The sequence below is a fragment of the Budorcas taxicolor genome, chromosome 8 (assembly GCF_023091745.1).
Source record: "Budorcas taxicolor isolate Tak-1 chromosome 8, Takin1.1, whole genome shotgun sequence".
Lineage (NCBI taxonomy): Eukaryota > Metazoa > Chordata > Mammalia > Artiodactyla > Bovidae > Budorcas > Budorcas taxicolor.
In genome coordinates, this window is record NC_068917.1 from 67,701,904 (window position 1) to 67,724,807 (window position 22,904).

Sequence of the window (22,904 nt, forward strand, 5' to 3'; positions counted from 1 at the left end):
AAACCATAGCCTTGACTAGACGGACCTTTGTTGGCAAAGTAATGTCTCTGCTTTTGAATATGCTATCTAGGTTGGTCATAACTTTCCTTCCAAGGAGTAAGCATCTTTCAATTTCATGGCTGCAATCACCATCTGCAGTGATTTGGGAGCCCAAAAAATAAAGTCTGACACTGTTTCCAGTGTTTCTCCATCTATTTCCCATGAAATGATGGGACTGGATGCCATGATCTTCATTTTCTGAATGTTGAGCTTTAAGCCAACTTTTTCACTCTCCTCTTTCACTTTCATCAAAAGGCTTTTTAGTTGCTCTTCACTTTCTGCCATAAGGGTGGTGTCATCTGCATATCTGAGGTTATTGATATTTCTCCCGGCAATCTTGATTGCAGCTTGTGTTTCTTCCAGCCCAGCGTTTCTCATGATGTACTCTGCATAGAAGTTAAATAAGCAGGGTGACAGTATACAGCCTTGACGTACTCCTTGTCCTATTTGGAACCAGTCTGTTATTCCATGTCCAGTTCTAACTGTTGCTTCCTGACCTGCATATAGGTTTCTCAAGAGGCAGGTCAGGAGGGGATTTGTCAAAGTTACTACTTAAAGGCTTCCAGCAGCTTAAGGTTCCAGTGGCTTCTGTTTCAGATAAGCTAATCTTAGTTGTGATTCTCTGTATTTTCCTGTCTCTCCAGATTTGGTGGGGAAGGGGCAGTTTGCCCTGAACCTTAATTCTCTTAAGAGTCCAAGAAAGGTAAGTTCATTTACCTTTTTTTTAAAAAACTAAGTTTATTCACCTTTTTTTCTCATTGTAAGGATGGAAGTAATGACCTTTAAGTTCTTTACATGTCAGAGCTGAAACTGGAAGCCCTCAGAACTCTGTAAAAGAAAATTTACATCTATTCAATTATTCATTTATTACAGATACCAGGCATTGAACTGGAATCTGTAGGTGGAGACTGAGATAAGCAAACATGGAAACTGTTCCAACATGGGGCAGTTCAAGACAGCCTCTCAACCCCTGTGCTTGAATATGTCATAGGTGTACAGAAGTATTAAATTTCCCAGCCCACAGTGCCACTGAGCCAGTGACAGCAGCTGAGAGTAGCTTTCTTTCTCAGTTTTGCTTTATAAATATCATTTTCTATTTGTGTCATGACAGTGAAAAGGGTGAAAAACACTGGAGGTGGCAATAAGATACCAGATTACTATAATAAAATGAAGAGAGTGATGTGTCAAAAAAGGATCAGATTATAACCTGGGTGTTTAGTGGGTAGAGGCCTTAAATCTAGAAATTCTAGAAAAATTAGGAGAGGTCACATTTGGAGGGACTATAGGAAGATGAGTGGGTTTTGGATGTGCAGAGAGGGAAGGGAAATTAGTATAGAATATTTCAGGTGGAAAGCACGGAGTAGGACTGGGAAAAAGACTGGGATGAAGAATTCTAAGGAGTTCATTTTGGTTAGAACAGAGTATGCTTGAAGAGCAATAATGAGAGAGAAAGTCAGAAAGCAAGGTTGGGTTCATGTGGAATATCTATCAAGTAATAACTAAAGTACTACAAAATCCAAGGTGCCTTGTAAAATGCCAAATGTTAAGGAATCTTCCTGTAACGAAGGAGACCCTGGTTTAATCCCTGGGTCGGGAAGATCCCCTGGAGAAGGAAATGGCGACCCATTCCAGTATTCTTGCCTGGAAAATCCAATGGATGGAGGAGACTGGCAGGCTACAATCCATGGGGTCACAAAGAGTCGGACATGACTGAGTGACTTCACTCCTTCACTTCTAATATGATTTTAATGCTAAGTAAGTTTACTGTGTTTTAGGTGTGAGCATAGTATAAATTTGCATCTTGAAGGTGAGTTGGATGGTAAGGGGTGTGCATATAAGGAACTAAAGTCACTGATAAAGCAAAAACAATGATGTTAAAACTACCCTTGAAATTTGTTTAAATTGCCCCTAAAGTTCTTTAAGCATGGTTTTATAAATACTACCTTGTACAATAATTGTTGGATGCACTAAGTTCTGAGAATAATTAAGATAGTTAAAAGAACAAAAAAGTAGGGAAGGAGTCTTTAGACAGGTGTCTGGGCATTTAAGCTATTTTGCATAGTACTCTTGCCTGGAGAGTCCCACGGATGGAGGAGCCTGGTAGGCTGTTGTTCATGGGGTTGTGAAGAGTCGGATATGACTGAGCGGCTTCACTTTCACTTTTCACTTTCATGCAATGGAGAAGGAAATGGCAACCCACTCCAGTGTTCTTGCCTGGAGAATCCCAGGGACAGGGGAGCCTGGTGGGCTGCTGTCTATGGGGTTGCACAGAGTCGGACATGACTGAAGCGACTTAGCAGCAGCAGCAGCAGCAGCATGTTAAATAATTATCAAATTCCTAAGTAGTCAATAGCTGATACCTGGAGAATTCTAATGTTCCATGCCTGCAGAGTTCACTCCTTTTGGTTTGTTGCAAGGTCTCTATTGGGCTTCCCTGGTAACTCAGTGGTAAAGAATCCCCCTGCCAAGCAGGAGACATGGGTTCGATCCCTGGATCAGAAAGATCCCCTGGAGAAGGAAATGACAACCCACTCCAATGTTGTGGCCTGGGAAATCCCATGGACAGAGGAGCCTGGTTACAGTCTATGGTGTTGCAAAAGAGTTGAACACGACTTAGCGACTTATAACAACAAAAACAAGGTCCCTATAGTCTTAATATTTATGAACAGATTGTTGGGTGACAGTGTGTGTATGGGGAGCAGGGGGAGATGCTAAAGTAGAAAGCGAAAAGATTTAAGTACTAAAGCTGGTGAACACTGTATATAAGTTTAAGATGATATTATAAGATAATAGAAACAAACGGAATTTTGTGTTTACAACAGAACTCTCTTATTTGAAAGTAGTTCACTTGAGCTACCTTAAGCAATTAAAGAAAAAAAAAAACAAAAAACCATGAAAGGCATGAAAGCTTGAGTGGGGCAGGGGATTAGGAGGCTTGGGGGTGTAACCAGACCTAAGTGATGGGGTTAAACTAAGCCTCAGGATTGAGCTGTAACTAGAAATTTGAATGTGCTGCAAACTGTTTATTTTTTGTGTATCTTATCATTGCTACCCATCTCTCTTTCAATCTCTTGTGGCTTTTCATTTTATATTCTAAGGGATGAAGGTCTCTAAAGAGGGTAAGGATTACTGCTGCTATTTCACCACTATTTCAAAGAGAGGTAATAGAAGTGATATTAAGGAAGTATCTTTGATTACTTTTTGTTTTTTTTTTTAAATCAAAGATTGCTAGCTCTTTCTATTTTATTGTGGTATAACTCACACAAAATACACACATCTTAGGTGATAAATTGTTATACATGTACTCACAACAGATCAATATACAGAAACTTTTTAGCACCCCCAGAAAGTTACATGTTCTCTCCCAGCTAATCTCACGCTGAGTGAAAATGAAAGTCGCTCAGTCATTTCTGACTCTTTGCGACCTGGTGGACTATACAGTCCACGGAATTCTCCAGGCCAGAATACTGGAATGGATAGCCTTTCCCTTCTCCTGGGTATTATCCCAACCTAGGGATAATCCAGGTCTCCCACACTGCAGGAGGATTCTTTACCAACTGAGCCACAAGGGAAGCCCAAGAATACTGGAGTGGGTAGCCTATCCCATCTCCAGGGGATCTTCCTGACCCAGGAATCGAACCAGGGTCTCCTTCATTGCAGGCCGATTCTTTACCAACTGAGCTGTGAGGGAATCCCCAATCTAATGCTAAAGCTAGCCACTATCATCACTTTATTTTTAACCTTTTTTCATCTCAGTTCACAAGATGATTGGAATGTTAGAATGCTAGATGGTTGGAAGTAGAATACAGTTAGAACTACAGTAGATATTTCAGTAGTTCATGGCGAGAAAAAAACTTAGTGAAGGTAATGGCTTCAAATGTTTTTTTTTTTTGCACATGACCTACAGTTAAAAAAATCTTTTTAAACAGCATGACTTAGGATATATATAAAATCATCTCTCTACAATTTTAAATGGACTCTATGAGCAGCATGGCTTCCTCTGATTCAGCAGTCTATGGAGTAAAAAACACAGCTACCAGGAGCTCCTTTGTGAGCATTTTCTCCATTCAAGAAACAAACCATCTCAATTCCAGATTCTTATTGTTCTAGTTTGGGTCAGGGGTCTCCTCCTGGACCAATTAGCTATGGTCAGGAGCATATGGTCACCTGTATAAAGTGACCGCCAGATCTGCTGATGGCCTGCAGACCTGGGGTTGGGGGAGAAGCAGTTCCCAGAAAAGGAATGGGCTAGGAAGATAACCTAGGAGGTCTATATTACTGTGCCAAATCTGAATTTGATTCTCAGTTTCTCCGTATACTTGCTCTATGATACTGGAACAATTATGTGGTGGTGGTTTAGATGCTAAGTCGTGTTCGACTCTTTGTGACCCCATGGACTGTACCCCCCCAGGCTCCTCTGTCCATGGGATTTTCCAGGCAAGAATACTGGAGTGGGTCGCCATTTCCTTCTCCAGGGGATCTTACTGCATATAGCGTATATACATTGTTTCCTTAGTCTGTTCCAAGAAAGGTGCTAGGTTCTAAGTAAATGAAAATACACACCTTGCCTCAAGAAATAGCCTTATTCAGGTATAGTTGACAAGCCGTAAACATACATATAAAGTGGACAGTTTGGTAAGTTTTAGCACATGTATACACCCATGCAACCAATACCACAAGCAAGATAATGAACATATCCTTTACCCCCAGAGTTTCCTCAGGCCTTTTGGAAATCCCTCCCTTCAGTCTTACCCCATTTAGCTATTATTAATTCTTCAAATAGCTCCTGTAATTCCTTACAAGTACAAACTAAATTCTGCTGTTTGATCTTTTCTCTCATTACATTTTTAATAGGTGATATTTAGGAAAGCTATTTTTCTAGACACTTTACTTGTTTCAGTTAATTCCTTGGGTTTTCCAAGAAAGCAATCATAATACCTAAAAAGAATATTTTTCTTCTTTTCCATTTATTTATTGCTGTTTTGTTTTGTTTGTCCTCCTGGTTTATAAGACCTCAGGGAAATGTTGGCTAGTAGCAGCAGGGCCTGCTCCTAACAACTTCAAGGCCCAGGCAAGAGTACAAAAAGAGGTCCACACACCATATGTCTAAATATTTAAAGATCATAAATCAAGCTAACAAACTGTTAGATTAAAAAGTTCTATCCAAGAAAAACAAATATTGTATCAGTTCAGTTCAGTTGCTCAGTCGTGTTCAACTCTTTGTGACCCCCACGAACTGCAGCACGCCAGGCCTCCCTGTCCATCACCAACTCCCAGAGTCTACCCAAACCCATGTCCATCGAGTCGGTGATGCCATCCAACCATCTCATCCTCTGTCGTCCCCTTCTCCTCCCACCCTCAATCTTTCCCAGCATCAGGGTCTTTTAAAATGAGTCAGCTCTTTGCATCAGGTGGCCAAAGTATTGGAGTTTCAGCTTCAGCATCAGTCCTTTCAGTGAATACCCAGGACTGATCTCCTTTAGAATGGACTGGTTGGATCTCCTTGCAGTCCAAGGGACTCTCAAGAGTCTTCTCCAACACCACAGTTCAAAAACATCAATTCTTCGGTGCTCAGCTTTCTTCACAGTCCAACTCTCATATCCATACATGACTACTGGAAAAACCACAGCCTTGACTAGACGCACCTTTGTTGGCAAGCCGAATATGCTTGCCATATAAGGAAGCATCTTTTAATTTCATTGCTGCAATTGCCATCTGCAGTGATTTTGGAGCCCAGAAAAATAAAGTCAGCCACTGTTTCCCCATCTATTTCCCATGAAGTAATGGGACTGGATGCCATCATCTTAGTTTTCCGAATGTTGAGCTTTAAACCAACTTTTTCACTCTCCTCTTTCACTTTCATCAAGAGGCTCTTTAGTTCTTCACTTTCTGCCATAACGGTGGTGGCATCTGCATATCTGAGATTATTGATATTTCTACTGGCAATCTTGATTCCAGCTTGTGCTTCCTCCAGCCCAGCATTTCTCATGATGTACTCTGCATAGAAGTTAAATAAGCAGGGTGACAATACACAGCCTTGACGTACTCCTTTTCCTATTTGGAACCAGTCTGTTGTTCCATGTCCAGTTCTAACTGTTGCTTCGTATATTAACACATATATATGAAATCTGGAGAAGACTCCTAAGAGTCCCTTGGACAGCAAGGGGATCAAACCAGTCAATCTTGAGGGAAATCAACCCTGAATACTTGTTGGAAGGACTGATGCTGAAGTTTAAACTCCAGTATTTTGGTCATCTGATGCCAACAGCTGACTCATTGGAAGAGTCCCTGATGCTGGGAAAAATTGAGGGCAGAAGGAGAAGAGGGCATCAGAGGATGAGATGGCTGGATGGCATCACCAATGCAATCGACTTGAACTTGGGCAAACTTCAGGAGATGGTGAGGGACAGAGAGGCCTGGCGTGCTTCAGTTCATGGGGTCGCAAAGAGTTGGACATGACTGGAAGACTGAACAACAACAACATGGAATCCAGAAAGAGGTATTGATGAACCTATTTGCAGGGCAGCAATGGAGACACAGACATAGAAAACAGACTTATGGACACGGGGCAGGGTAGAGGAAGGAGAAGGTGGAAATGTATAGAGAGAGTAAAATGGAAACATATACATTACCATATGTAAAATAGCCAATGGGAATTTGCTGTGTGACTCAGGGAATTCAAACCAGTGCTCTGTAACAACCTAGAGGGGTGGCTGGAGAGGGAGGTAGGGAGTTTCCAGAGAGGGGACATAGATATATGTATGGCTGATTCATGTTGATGTTTGGCAGAAACTAACACATTACTATAGAGCAATTGTCCTTCAATTAAAAATAAATAAATGTAATTATAAAAAAGTTCTATCCAGTTACCCTGACATACCTGACGTATAGCAAACATATACATAAAAACCTAGAAGGCTAGGTTCAAGTTTACAATCCTTGTATGTCACACCTCCCTAGTGTGCTTGGGGTAGCTGTTGCAGAACTTAACTCAAATGACCTTTACTTCAGTAGCTCTTGTTTAACTGACCATTGCATAAAAAACAAATGAAAACATTTTCCCATGGTATTGCCTAATACTTTAATTTTTCTCTTTAGAATTAAAATCTTATAAGTACCTCATTCCTAGAGTAAAAACAACAACAACAACAAAAATCAGCATTTGTGATACCCACAAAGAAAACCTGAAATGCTTAGCAGGTTTTCTGCTTTATTTTAGAAATGCCTTTCAAGGCAATTCTTACAGAGCCCTAATAGTCATTGGTCCCCAATTTTGACCTCTATCCCCACTCCACTGGAATATCCTAAAAGCTCTTTCCTAAGCTATGGCTTCTGAGGACAATATAATCAGTGGGTACATTCTGAGCAACTTATTTGAATATTCAAATACAAATTGAAAAGGCTCGATCTGGAAGTCAGGCCATCCGGGGAGGAGGACCTGTGAACTGGACAGGGCTTCAAAGCCGACCATCTGCTTGTTCATTGGTAGCAGCTGGTATAACTGGAAGAACTTGAGAAGGAAATTAGGAAACCCAGTTGAAGTTCCAACTCTGTCACTAACTGGCTGAACTGGAGTGAGTCACTGGAAACTCTTTGTTGAGCCTCAGTCTCATTATCTATAAAACTGGAACAAGGGCGTTGGCATTAAGGGCCTAACCTATTTGGGAGGAAACACACTAGTCTAAACTTCAGTTTCTGTCCCTTTTACATTTAAACTTGTGCCCTGTCCACCTCAGAGGGTTTGGGGTTTGGGGGAAGAGCGACAGGGAGAAGGTATAACCTCTCTGAGCTTCAGTTTCTGTCTGTGTAAAGAGGTAACAACATCCCGCCAGCCCACCAGTAAAATTCCTAAAGAGCGGAAAATGGGACAGAAAAAGATTGCAAAATGTAAAAGGCTATACATATGTGACTTGTCTCACACTTAAAACACAAAAAACAGACTTAAAAAGCAATTGTGCAGAAAAAAAAAAAAAGCAATTGTGCGTCTCCTTCCTCCTAGCTCCAGTGTTACTGCCCCACAGCAAATAAAGACCAGCTTGTAAAACGGTCCAGAGTGGCAACCCCGTTTGTACACCCTGGAGTGCCAGCCACACCCCGCAAGGCAGGACCTGGGCGGGAGGGGGCGTGGCGGAGCGCCGTCCGCCTATCGCGACGCCCCGCCCCCGTCGCCCCTGCGCCTGCGCCCTGCGCACCTACCAGCCTCCGGCGCCCCGGCGGGAGGTAAGGGGCTCGCGGGAGGCCGCCTCGGCGGTGTCAGGCCGTGACCGAAGTGGTGGGCAGGGTGCCAGCACCCGGCTCGGGAGGGACACCCCACAGGAAGCAGGGCATCAGGTCGGAAGTGCGAGCGCTGTGGGGTCTCTACTCGACTTCTGGAAGTGGCGTTTTCGGTTGTGGAGGCGCTGTTCGAAGCGGGTATAAGGAAGCTGCCGACCGGGCGAGCTTGACGGCCTCCCGGGTCTCGGGGTGGAAAAGTTTCCGTCTTCCGCCCTGCCCGTTGACGCACTGTGGGTCCCAGATCCTCAGGGTAGCCGGAGTCTCGGTCCAGAGGCTGGCCCGGGCACCCGTTCCTGGGCGGGAGTGAGGGGAGACGGCGTTTGGTTTCTGTGGCCCAGGTGCGCGGTGGATGACACTGCGAGGGACGGTACGAGGCTCAAGGGAAGTGAGAGGAGGTCTTGGGGCGCGAGGTGGGAGCCAGCCTCCTGTCGGCTAGACCGGCGAGAGGGCGGTGGATCGCAGAAAGCCCCACATCGAAGTCCCCCCCTTTTTAAAATTCGGAATCGAAGGCTCAGAAAACAGATCATATGGGAGGTCGATCCAAGGACCTTGACTTTTCTTTCCAAAGTCAGTACCCCTTCCCCCAGTCAGAAACACTAGGCGACATGCTTGAGGGAATTTGGTGCCACCGGTGTAGGCAAATGTGGGAAGGTGTTCACTTTTTTTGGAAGGGGACATTGCCTGCAATTTTGGACTTTTCCTGAGAAACGGGCTTTTCCCTTATAAATAACCTTAAGTAATTTGGTTAATATCCCGGTACTTTCTCCTTATTGAGTAGTATGATACTCAGCTGGTAATAGTTGTAAGCACTCAAGGTTATGTTTGTAAAGCACCTGGCACCCTCACCTCTCCCCCGCCGCAAGTGTTAAGTGCCGTGAATACGATTGCAGTTCTTTGACTGCTAAATGTTTGACCTGTCTTATGTGAAACAGTTCACATATTATTTTAAAAGACTTTTTACTTTGAAATAATTTTACAATTACAGAAAAGTTACAGAAGTATCTGAGTTGTCTAGAGTTTCCCTTAATGTTAACATCTTACGTAACTATAATACAGTTAGTTACCAAAAGGAAGAAATTAATTTCGGTACAACATTGTTAACTAAATCACCGTTTCTTCAGATTTCATCACTTTTTATATTAACGGCCTTTTTCTGTTTCAGGATCCAATCTAAGATCCTATGTTGCATTTAGTTGGCATGCCTCCTTAGTCGTCTACAATCTGTGACAACTTTGAAGTCTTTTCCTGTTTTTCATGACCATTGCACTTTTTAAGAGTCCTGGTCAGTTATTTGTAGCATGTCCTTCAGTTGGGCTTTGTCTGATGTTTTCTCAGAATGACATTATGGTTGTATATTTTTGTTAATACCACAGAAGTGTATTTGCCCTTCTCAATAGTTTATCATAAGGGAGTGCATGAAATGACACTATTGTTGATCACTTGGTTAAGGTGGTATCTGCTGAGATTCTCTAGTGTAAAATAACTGTTTTCCTCTTTGTATTTAGTTAGTATCTTGGGGTAGAACTTTTAAACCATTCAGATATCCTGTTTCCCCTCCAGATTTAATTTGCTGATTTTAGCATCCATTAATGGATCCTGCTTTCAGTAATTATTACAGTGATGTTTTGTTTCCCCATTCCTTCTTAATTTATTAATTGGAATTTTTCGGTAAGGAAGAGCTGTCCCTTTATCCTATTTCTTTATTAATTTTTTGTATCAGTATGGACTCATTGATTTTTCTATTGGTTATTTTCCTACACTTTTGTTATTTATTTTATGTCTCAAGTTGTTCCAACTTCATCCATTGGAAGTTTTTTTCAGATTGCTTCCTGTGCCCTTTTAATAGACTCCCATCCACCCCCCGACCGCCTTTTTTTTTATTTAAACTGCCTTACTTTTTGGCATCATAAGATGCTCCAGGCTTCTCTTAACATTTTCCCTATCCTGGAATCTACCAGTTCTCCAAAGACCCCTGGTTTCTTTTATGGAGAGTACTATTTAAACACCAAAGGATCTGGGCTCTAGGTGTGCTCATTGCTACTGGCATATCATTGTTTCTAGTACCTGGCAGAAGACATCTAGGAAGGGGTGTGTGTGTGTGTATATTTTATATATATGCACGCTCAGTCCCTCAGTCATGTCCAACATCTTGCAACCTTATAGACTGTAGCTCACCAGACTCCTCTGTCCATGGGATTCTCCAAGCAGGAATACTGGGATGGGTTACCATTTCCTCCTCTAGGGGATCTTCCAGACCCAGGTATCAAACCGGTATTTCCTGTGTCTCTTGCATTGGTAGACATATTCTTTACCACTAGTGCCACCTAAGGAAGCCCATTGTATATGTATAAATGTGTATATTTCTAGCTAGCTATACAGTCATCCCTTAGTATCCAAGAGAATTGTTCAGGACCTGCTGCTGCTGATAAGTCGCTTCAGTCGTGTCCGACTCTGTGTGACTCTAGGCTGCCATAGACAACAGCCTACCAGGCTCCTCCATCCCTGGGATTCCCCAGGCAAGAACACTGGAGTGGGTTGCCATTGCCTTCTTCAATGCAGGAAAGTGAAAAGTGAAAGTGAAGTCGCTCAGTCATGTCCGACTCTTCGAGACCCCATGGACTGCAGCCTACCAGGCTCCTCCGTCCATGGGATTTTCCAGGCAAGAGTACTGGAGTGGGTTGCCATTGCCTTCTCCACCAGGACCTGCAGCAGATACCAAAATCACTGAGGTTCCATAGTTGACTTTTTGTATCTGCAGTACTGTATCTGCAGATTCAAGTAACTGTAGACCATGTAGTATTTATTGAAAAAATTTCCCTATGGGTAGACCCTTGCAATTCAAATCCATATTGTTCAAAGGTCAACTGTGTATCTGTATATGTCATGGAGATACAGGCATATTTATTTATATATATACACACACATATATACCCATGCATCTACAAAGATTTATATTTCATTTTTATGTTTATATGTGTATGTATATATACACATGTAATTATATATATACACATGTAATATATATATATATGTATGTTTTTAAACTGGAGTTTATTCTGATACTTATATTTCTAGAAAAATACCACATTGTTCATTACAGTCTTGCTCCTTATTTGTAACTTCTCTCTTCAACAGTGAGAAATCTGGCTTTTGTGTTCTACAAAATATGTTTTTTATTTGTTCAATCCTAGTAATACACATAATGTATTGTTAGTTCAGAATTCCTAACCCATAGTCCTATGAGAAACAAATTTACTAACTAGAGAACAGTAGAGTTGTGTGTAGTTTTTGTTGTTGTTGTTGTCTTTAACCTTGTGTTATCCAGTTTGTGCGGTGCTATGCTAAGTCACTTCACTCATGTCCAGCTCTTTGTGACCCTATGGACTGTAGCCTACCAGGCTCCTCTGTCCATGGCATTCTACAGGCAAAAATACCAGAGTGGGCTGCCATGCCCTCCTCCAGGGATCTTGACCCAGGTACCGAACCTGCGTCTGTTACATCTTCTGCGTTGGCAGGCAGATTCTTTAGTGCTAGCACCACCTGGGAAGCCCCGTATCTCATATCTAGACACCAATGTCCAGCATCTGTTTTCCAAAGTCACCTGTATTAGTTATTTTCTGCCACCACTGCTTTCAGTGTGGTTATGTTCATTTGTAATACAGTTTATTTTTTATAGTTTGTATTTCATTGTGGGTTCCCCCACATTTTGTTGTTTTTTTTAATGTACAGAATTTCACCTTTTGTGGTATACAGTTCTGTAAGTTTTGATAAATGTATTTTAATTGTGTATCGACCATCATTGTCATGATACAATTCTGTTCCCCCACATATTCCATTACACTTGAAAAAAAAGTCAAAAGTAATACAACTCTGCAGAAGTTTGGGAAATTAGTCATTTTTGTGTTCGCACTAGCTTTTTCGTAAGCATATTTTAAATATTTGTGATGTTAATGTAAATATATTTTGTATCCTGTGTTTGAATTATACCAGAAATATTTCCCAGTTTTTTCACTAAAAAATCAAGAAATGCTGAAAATATTTTCAACTTGTTATTTAGTCACACTCTTAAGCCACATTTTGTATTAAGACCTTCCCGTAATAGCTTACAAATGTTATTTGAGCTACTTTGTCATCAGAGTAACTGTTGGACAATTTTGTTGCAGTAACACTATACCTTATGCAGTTGTTTGAATGTTATGGTCTCTTCTTAGTTTTATATGGAAATTTTATTATACTTTTATGGACATGGAAATGGTAGAGAGAAGAAAAAAGCACTCTCTAGAAGGAAACCAGGGGATGGAAAAGTCTCTTGGGCCAGAACTTCTGCCCTGAAAGATGGCCCTTATGAAGCAGCAGGTTTTTCCTTCAGCACAAAATGCTAAGGGGCAAAGTCATGTACTCTGATCTGGAAATAACACTTTTTGAGTTCAAAAAAGAAAGCTGTCATCATAGCATAGGGTAACAGTGAAGATAAGCCAAATAGTCAATAATTGGGGTTTGTCAAGTATACCAAAAACTGATTAATGGAAGAGAAAGAAGAATCATTTGAGTTGTATCTCAAATGCTACATACTGTTGAGAGGCAGATGGGCTATAAAAGAGTGACTAGACAGAGGGAACACCTTGCAAAGCCAAAAGTAGAGATTGGATGATATTTCAATAGAATGAGTGGATTACTTAGGAACATTGTATTTTCTTGCTCAGATAATAGGAAACTCTTGGAAGTGTTTGTCCGAAGGAGGAGCATGTTGCCTTTGGTGTTTTAGATATATTAATTGGTGATAATCTATGGGGGAAGATTGGAGAGGGGAAAGAGACTAAAGGAAGGCCAAATAAGACACTTGTAATATGCTATGCATATTGTGCTGTTTGACTAGAGTGATAGGATTAGAAGTAGTGTAGAAGAGACATGTGAAGGCATGTTTTAGTTCCTTTAGCATTGGAATACCAGTTTGAATACCAGGTACTTTCAAAACCATTTTGATGGGAATAATAGTATATATAAAGATAGCTTCTGAAATAATCTGCATAGTGGAAGAAAATGCAAGAGGCAATGGGATAAACTAGGAAATGATGTTAGACAAGTAATAGATAATTTGTGAGACTATTATGTATTATATATAATAAGAGAAAGACATTCCCTATAGCAGGCAGTTGATGAAAGAAGACATGCAAATAGATAATAAATCAATCTTATTAGTAACTTAAAGAATGCAGAATAAATAAGGAGACACCATTTTTTGTCACCAGTTGAATGTCTAAGAAGAATGATAATATGAGATAATGGTTGGAGTATGGATAAATGGACATTTAACATTTTTTAAAATTGAAGTTTCAGTTCAGTTGCTCAGTCGTGTCTGACTCTTTGCGACCCCATGAATTGCAGCACGCCAGGCCTCCCTGTCCATCACCAAATCCCAGAGTTCACTCAGACTCACGCCCATAGAGTCAGTGATGCCATCCAGCCATCTTATCCTCTGTCGTCCCCTTCTCCTCCTGCCCCCAATCCCTCCCAGCATCAGAGTCTTTTCCAATGAGTCAACTCTTCGCATGAGGTGGCCAAAGTATTGGAATTTCAGCTTCAGCATCAGTCCTTCCAATGAATACCCAGGACTGATCTCCTTTAGGATGGACTGGTTGGATCTCCTTGCAGTCCAAGGGACGCTCAAGAGTCTTCTCCAACACCACACTTCAAAAGCATCAATTCTTCGGCGCTCAGCTTTCTTCACAGTCCAACTCTCACATCCATACATGACCACTGGAAAAACCATAGCCTTGACTAGACGGACCTTAGTCAGCAAAGTAGTGTCTCTGCTTTTGAATATGCTCGCTAGGTTGGTCCTAACTATTCTTCCAAGGAGTAAACATCTTTTAATTTCATGGCTACAGTCACCATCTGCAGTGATTTTGGAGCCCCCAAAAATAAAGTCTGACACTGTTTCCACTGTTTCCCCTTCTATTTCTCATGAAGTGATGAGACCAGATGCCATGATCTTAGTTTTCTGAATGTTGAGCTTTAAGCCAACTTTTTCACTCTTCTCTTTCACTTTCATCAAGAGGCTTTTTAGTTCCTCTTCACTTTCTGCCATAAGGGTCTGCATCTATTTCCAATGAAGTGATGGGACCAGATGCCATGATCTTAGTTTTCTGAATGTTGAGCTTTAAGCCAACGTTTTCACTCTCCTCTTTCACTTTCATGAAGAGGCTTTTTAGTTCCTCTTCACTTTCTGCCAAAATGGTGGTGTCATCTGCATATCTGAGGTTATTGATATTTCTCCCAGCAATCTTGATTCCAGCAGTATCAAGTAACAGAAAAGGCAAAATGGAAGTATAGTTGACATAAAATACTGTATTTGTTTCTGGTATACAACATAATGATTCAACAGTTTTATCCATTATGAATTTAACATCATGATAAGTCTAGTAACCATCTGTCATCCTGCAAGGTCATTACAGTATTATTGACCAAATTTTCTGTGCTGTACCTTCATCCCTATGACTTTATAACTGGAAATTTTACCCATTTCACCCACCACACTGCCTTCTTTCTGGTGACCACCAGTCTGTTCTCAGTATCTATGGATCTGTTTCTGTTCTGTTTTTCTTTTTAAATTTCATATGATATTGGTCTTTCTCTGACTTATTTCACTTAACGGAATACCCTCTAGGTTCATCCATGTTGTTGCGAGTGGCAAGATTTCATTCTTTTCTGTGGCTAAGTAATAGTCCAGTGTGTGTGTGTGTGTGTGTGTGTGTGTGTATCACATCTTCCTTAGCCATTCATCTATCTTCGAACACTTAATGGTTGCTTCTATATCTTGCTAATGTGAATAATGCTCTACGAACATAGGGGTGCATATATCTTTTCAATTACTGTTTTCATTTTCTTCAGATAAACACTCAGAATTAGAATTGCTAAATCATATGACTTCTATTTTTAATTTTTTGAGTAACTTCCATGCTGTTTTTTATAGTGGTTGCACCAATTTATATTTCTACCACAGTGCACAAGGGTTCCCTTTTTTCCACATCCTTGCCAGCAGCCAGCATTAATTATTTCTTGTCTTTTTTGATGATAGCCATTTTGACAGGTGTGAGGTGGTTTTGACTAACTTTTCCCTGATGATTAGTGATACTGACAATCTTTTCATGTGTCCTAGGAAAAAAATGTCTATTTAGGTCCTCTACCAATTTTTTAATTGGATTATTTTTTGATATTGAGTTGTTTCAATTAAAATTTCATGGACAGAGGAGCCTGGTAGGCTACAGTCCATGGGGTTGCAAAGAGACATGACTGAGCAACTTCACTTTCACTTTATATATTTTGGATATTAATGCCTTATCAGATACATTATTTGCAAATATCTTTTCTCATTTAGTAGGTTACCTTTTTGTTTTGTTGATGGGCTCCTTCACTGAGAAAGCTTTTTAGTTTGATGTACTCCTATTTGTTTGTTTGCTTTTGTTGCCCTTTCCTGAGGAGAGAGATCTAAAAACGTTGCTGAGACCAGTGTCAAAGGGTATCCTGTCTGTGTTTTTTCCTAGGAGCTTTATGGCTTCAGGTCTTTTATTTAAGTCTTTAACCCAGATAAATGGACACTTTGATATGTCCTTGTCCAGATATGTTGCTAGTGGGAACGTAAATAGGCACACCCTTTTTTGGGATTTCTAATATTAAAAGCCTTAAAAAATGTGTCTACCTGTTAATTCTACTTCCAGGTATTTATTTTAAAGAAATAATCATATAGATGGTTGTATGGACTTATGTGTAAGGAAGGTAATTACACTGTGGTGTAGTTTATAATAGAGGAAAATTGGAAACATCCTAAATAGCCAACATTAGGTGATTAAATCATCGAACCTCTATATAATGTGATACTATGCTGCTATAAAAAACATTATAGAAAAATAATTACATGGAAACATTTTTATTTAATCAGGTTGTTCAAAATAAATCTTTTATTTGTTCTTTTATTCATACTTTCCTTTGTTCACCCAGTAACAATATACTTTATTATTATTATTTTTTTTGCTCCTTGCCATTCTTTTCCTTTGGGTTTATTTTCTTTATTGTTAAATCATGCCTTTTAGTAGTACTTTTAATGAAGGGCTTTGTAATAAACTCGGTCTTTGTAGGTCTGAAAATGATTATTTTACTCTCACTTCTTAATAATCTGGATATGTATCACATCACCACTTTGAAGATATTTCTGTCTTTTGCTGTGTTGCTTTGATGAAAAGTTCCTGCTTTTGTTGTTTTAGTTTGTCTTTTATATCTGCTTTGCTTTTTAAGGTAGTTTTTCTTTTTCCTTAATGTTCTGAAATTTCCCATCTGTGTATTTTGGTAAATTTGTGTTTTTTAATGCTGCTTGGTGCTTATATGCATTTTCAGTTTGAAATTTTACATCTTAATTCTTAGCATATTCTCTTTGAATAGTGCCTTTTCAGTTCAGTTCAGTTGCTCAGTCGTGTCTGACTCTTTCCTACCCTATGGACTGCAGTATGCCAGGCTTCCCTGTCCATCAACAAGTCCTGAAGCCTACTCAGACTCATGTCCATTGAGTCAGTGATGCCATCCAACCATCTCATTCTCTGTCATCCCCTTCTTCTCCAGCCTTCAGTCTTTCCCAGCATCAGGGTCTTTTCCAATGAGTTGGTTCTTCACATCAAGCGGTCAGAGTATTGGGGTTTCAGCTTCAGCATCAGTCCTTCCAATGAATATTCAGGACTGATCTCCTTCAGAATGGACTGGTTGGATCTCCTTGCAGTTCAAGGGACTCTCAAGAGTCTTCTCCAACACCACAGTTCAAAAGCATCAATTCTTTGGTGCTTAGCTTTCTTTATAATCCAACTCTCACATGCATACATGACTACTGGAATGTGACTCTTACTTGTTATTGAGCTTCTCATTTTATCCTTTATGTTGTTTATCTTCTTTTTCCTTTTTCCTTTGTTCTGACTGATAGCTTACAGCCAATAGTTCTCTTTTCAGCTACAAAATTTACTGTTTAGCCCACCTTTGGAGGTTTTTATTTGTAGAATTTTTACTTGGTTTCTTTTCAGATTGGCCTGTTAGTGTTTCATAATATCTAATTTTTAAAAAAATTCTGTTTCTTTATATTTTTATTTTAAAATGTACCAATTTTAATTTCATTTTTAGATTATTATCTCTAGACCCTGAGCTATGAATTTTCCCATTTTGTTGGGTCTGTTGGCCAACTCTTTCGACAGTGAATTTTCCTGTGCACTCTAATGTCCACTAACCACTGTAGCTGTTAGACTATTTATGGTGGCTGGAGATTTTCCTTTTCTGTTTTCAAACTTAGATCAAATGTAAAGACCAAGTTTCTGGTGGATAAGATAATTTGTATAACCAACACTTCAAAGAGAGAAACATTATTTAAAGTAATAGTTTTTAATGTTTGTGGAGTGATAGAGTGTTTTGATAATTTCATGAAAGCAGTTGACTCCTATCTTCTGAAATAATTAAAAAATAGTCCTAGTTTTTTTGTAAAGATTCAGTGACTCCTCAAAGTCCTGAACACCCTTATCTCTGTGCACCCCAGTCTAGGATACCATCATACAATGAGATTAACATAGTCAACTTATCTATTTTTAATATGGGAGAGGTTGTGGCTAATTAGATAGCATGAAAACATGATGTACAAGAGTGGTTTTCAAGCTTACTTAGGCAGTGGAGAACCTTTATTTACATAAAATCAAATAAGTTCAAATTTATGAAATCAATGAAACAAAATTTTCTGAAGCTGAAGCAGGTATGGGGTCCTGGAGCCTGCCCACTTGACAGCTTTTATCATCACCTACTCTGACCCCAAATACATAACCCTAGACTCTCTGCAACACTGGTAGAGAAACTACTGGTGAATTAGAAAGAGCTTTTGATTGTACTCTCAGGAATACTGGGTTCTTATTCCATCTCTGTCACTGGTTACTTGTATTGATTATAGACAATGCTAATTACTTTGTAAGAAAGGGAAAAGGCAATTTAAAGAACATCAATGAGAAGAGTTGCCTTTTATATTTCAAGAGAAATGTTTATATTTCAGCAGAAATGTTAAGAATAAAATTTTTTCTTCCAGTTTTGCAAGTTGACACCTGTTTAGAAAACATTATTCACTGTCAAAGATACATTGGGTGATGAAGACTTGAACAGTATGCTTCTGGTCTTCTGAAACAAGTTATTTTAAATATATGCATATATTATATTAAAAAGACCTGGAAAGACATACATCAAATGGAAAAAATAGGGGGATGGGAGGGAGGAAAAATGGAAAGAGTAGCTAACTGTAAGTGAGATGATCATTGATTTTGTTTTATTCTCTATTTCCTAATCTCTAAACATTTTAAAGTGAATATACCTGACTTGTAGGAAGGATGGGGTGGAGAAGGCAGTGGCACCCGACTTCAGCACTCTTGCCTGGAAAATCCCATGGATGGAGGAGCCTGGTAGGCTGCAGTCCGTGGGGCCGCTAAGAGTCGGACACGACTGAGCGACGCGACTTCACTTTCACTTTTCACTTTCATGCACTGGAGAAGGAAATGGCAACCCACTCCAGTGTTCTTGCCTGGAGAATCCCAGGGATGGGGGACCCTGGTGGGCTGCCGTCTATGGGGTTGCACAGAATCGGACATGACTGAAGTGACTTAGCTTAGCTTAGGAAGGATGGGGTGGGAAGGGGGTTCAGGAGGGAGGGAACACATGTATGCCTATGGCCGAGTCATGTTGATGTATGGCAGAGGCCATCACAATATTGTGAAGTAATTATCCTCTAATTAATATAAATAAATTTAAAAACATTTTTAAGTTTGTTAACAAGTCACTCAGGTTCAGCATCAAGTTGAGTATATGTTCAGAATATCTTATAAAATTACCTAATTGTTGGTTTTTAAAAATAATGGAAGTTAATTTTTAAAACTCTTAAATATTTCCCTTTTAGGTTTTTCTACATGAGTGGATAAGATAATTGTTTCAAGTAGGAGAGACACAGCATTTTTTTAGGATGTCTGAAGATGAAGAAAAAGTGAAATTACGGCGTCTTGAACCAGCTATCCAGAAATTTACTAAGATAGTAATTCCAACAGATCTGGAGAGGTTAAGAAAGCACCAGATAAATATTGAGAAGGTGAGTTTTTTCATTTTTCTTTTTTTCCCAGTTTTTTCTTTTCCTTCTAAAGAAAGAGTTACATATTCTGATTTATATTTGTTGTGCATTTCACCTACATTGAAAATCCCAGGTAAGAGACTTTGCTAAAACATGTAGCTCTTGTTGATTTAACAACATTGTTCATTTTTTCTGTTCTACAAATACTCCTCTCATATTATTTCTTTTTTAATGAAAAGATATAAGAACAGAATCTATGCCTTTTTAGTTGTACATAGTGATGAATTAGCAGTTAATAATTAGAATTTGTTTGATAGTTGACTATAATATGAAGGTGATGGATTTCCACTAAAGGGCTTGCCTTAATTTCATTCACCCAGTGGCAAGTTTTCTTAACTGTGAGGTTGTGTTCATCAGTAACTCCTGTCCTCTTCAAGTGCTTTTGGATTAAAGAGGTAAATCATTGTTTGATATGAGAGAATTTCCCAGCTTCATGGCTTCCCTTTGAGGAAACCCCAAAGCCCAAATATTAGCTAGAGGTCAGCTTACAAGATAGGTAGGGGGAAGAACTAGCGTCAGGGACTATGGGGGAGGTTGCATAGAACCTGGCCCAGCTAGGGTCTGATGGAATGGTTGTGGCATTTATGGGGACATGAAGTTTACTGTGTACTGAGCATGGATTTGGCAGGTTGTGTTGTCTTATTTGCTGTGGGACAAATCAGTGGTATTTGATCTCTCAGGAGAACCTCCCCAGGTACAAATTTTAAGTTGTGAGGTCCTCCATTAAATGTTTTTTGGCTGGGAGTGGGTGGGAGGTGGAAGTGGTCGTTAAGCCTTTCAGTATAAACAGTATTTATCACCCTCAACTGTGTACCTTATACAAGTAAGAAGAGTGCCAGCTTTTTATTTCGTGGATACCAACTGTCTTTCTAGTATTTAAGTCTTCTGTAAAAGTTTAGAAAGTAAGTTCCAAGAAAAATAAGGTGAAAATTTCAATGCAAATATGAATAGAATTCAAGATTAACATTTCATAATCTTTTAGTTTCTTTCTTCTTTCTCCATGATAAGTATTATGACCTTTAAGGATGAAGGAGTTGTCTGGTAAACTGGTTATTCTTGTGGTAAGCAGAAATAAAGATTCCATGTTTTAATTAATAAGGAAGGCGTGTTCTTTTAACACTGTAACAATATGGAAATGGAGTTGTTTACTTTTGATAAATCATATCAGGGTGGGAGGTTTGATAAGGTGTGTTTCAAAGTCCTGAGCTTATGTTGAAAGTGTTCGGTTAACAAGATAAGAATTTGGCAAATGAATTGATTCTGAAAGGAAGAAATAAGTGGACTGTGGTCTATTAAGACTTTCTTTCATTGTCCTATTTTGACTTTGACATTTTTCCCTTTGGCAAATTGCCCCTTTTATGTATTTATTCTACACAAACAAAATGCCTGCTGTCATTACCCTCAGATCCTAGCCACATGTACCACCTGATAATCGATGGAAAGGCCAGAACCCTGGGAGAAAGGTGGGTGGGGATAGAAACAGGTCTGTTACTGATTTAATTTGCTGTGCCAGACTTCAGAAAAAAAAATTATTCTAGAGTTATATAGATCTTTTTCTGCCAGAACAATTTTTCCTCTAGCATTTTCTGAAAATTTTACTTTTTGAGAAACTTTTAGATGGTATCAGAATAGTTTACTGTATAGGTGATGTCTGAAGCTAAGCAGTTAGACTTACACTGAGCTATGTTTTAGTCCATAATCTTGATCATTCTATCTATAGGACTTCTAGTTTAGTTTTAATGGTGATTTTTTTAAATCTATATAAGTTTGAATAGCATATTTTAGTAGATACTTTATGGCAGTGTAAAAACATTAAAAAGCCACTGCCTCTATTGTGGACAATAGAGTTAAGAACTAAATTTAGAGTCCAGGTGTCTAACAGTGCCTCATTTTCAAAAAGAGATAGTCTTCTTGAGAGAAGGGTGTAGAAAGATAAAATATTTATTATGTTAGCCATCAGTCATCCAATATGAATTTAAAAGAAGAAAGTCAGACTGAAGGGAAATTGAAGGTAAGCCTTAGTAGAGTGATTGTGCAACATCTGAAAACAATGAGGGTAGTGTGCTGTGGACACCTGGGACTATATTCCATAGGTCCTTCAGCATTATGTTTTATTACACATGATAGACTTGATTAGAATGTAATCCTGAAATTTGAAGTGTTAGCATTTCAGCTTTGTTATCTAACATAGAATAGACTTAAGCATAGTTAATAGGAACAACAACATAATAAGCTTTGAACATAATTTTCTTTGTTTCATTTTATAGAATTTTTGGGGAAAACTTACTGTGTAGCATGCCCCACCATACACATCCTCCTGATTACCTGGCTGTGGTACCTCTAGTTAACTGAGTCTTTCTGGAGTAGTGCTGTTCCTTTGACTTACTTCTCACTGCCTTTCTCTCCCACTTTCCACCCCTTCTGTAACCCTGGGTTTCAACTTTCTCTGCTCGACTAAGTCAGCTGTAACATATCCATTCTCTTTCCAGCTTCCAAAATGTTGTTAAAGTTTCTCGTCAGTTAATATCTCCTGTTGTATTCTCATTATTCTTGGGGGTTGATCTCTTTTAAAGTTCTTTACTGTCATTTTGGTTAAATTTTGAAAAAGGGCAGAGATGAATATTTCTTCTATCTGCCAGGTTTAATGAGAAGGGAAATTATTACAGGATATAAACATATGTTGGCTTTTCATAAGCGCTGGTGTTTGCTATTTCTTATATTTTTAGCGTTGAAAGTTATGTAAAAAATTAGGTCTCTAATCTGTAAGAAGTTTACCCTCCAGTTAAAGAAATAAGATAGGAAATATTCAGATATGATGAGACAACATATAATTAGGTGTGAAAATGAGTGGTATAGACTATTTAGGCAGTATGAAGCCTGAACTATGTGGTACAAAATCAGATATAATCAGTCTTGTTGATTTGTTACTTTTGATTTGGTTTCATTTACTTGTTTTTTTAACTTGTGATTACAACAAAAACTATTCCCATTTCTCTTTTTAGTATGAGAATGTTGGTTTCAATCTTACAATCACATTTCCCCCCTCATAGTTTTTTTCTGCTGGACTCCTGATTCAGTTTGCTTTCTCCTGTGTTATAGGATAGGAAAGCCTCAGCACAGCTGGTGATGGTAATGGGTCTAATGGTGATAATTTCATGCTTGTCAGTGTTTGGTTAGCAATGAAAAATAGACATATCTGACTAATGAGACTTGAGGGAAAACATGTTTGGGATATGGAACTTCTGGAAAAGACTTTTCTACTGTATAAAGATGTACACAGGAGGAAGCAGTTCTGCTGGTCTTATGTCTCCCTGTTGTATATGTAACTATAGCCAGGAGGGGATAAGTATGAGAATGAAAACTCTTTGTTGAAGGTAATAAAGCAGACAGAACTTGGGTGCTTGACAAC

The 22,904-nt window shown here is 39.2% G+C and overlaps 1 protein-coding gene across 1 annotated transcript in view; it reads left to right on the forward strand.

Annotated features, from left to right (window-relative positions):
- The first annotated feature begins 8,225 nt into the window (after positions 1-8,225).
- The window catches only part of STX17 (syntaxin 17), a 66,066-nt gene continuing 51,387 nt past the window's right edge, over positions 8,226-22,904 (forward strand). Inside the window, exons 1-2 of the mRNA XM_052645098.1 lie at positions 8,226-8,259; positions 19,271-19,456. Of these exons, the coding sequence (XP_052501058.1) occupies positions 19,334-19,456 (123 nt within the window). The 5' untranslated portion in view covers positions 8,226-8,259; positions 19,271-19,333. The remainder of the gene's footprint in view (positions 8,260-19,270; positions 19,457-22,904) is intronic.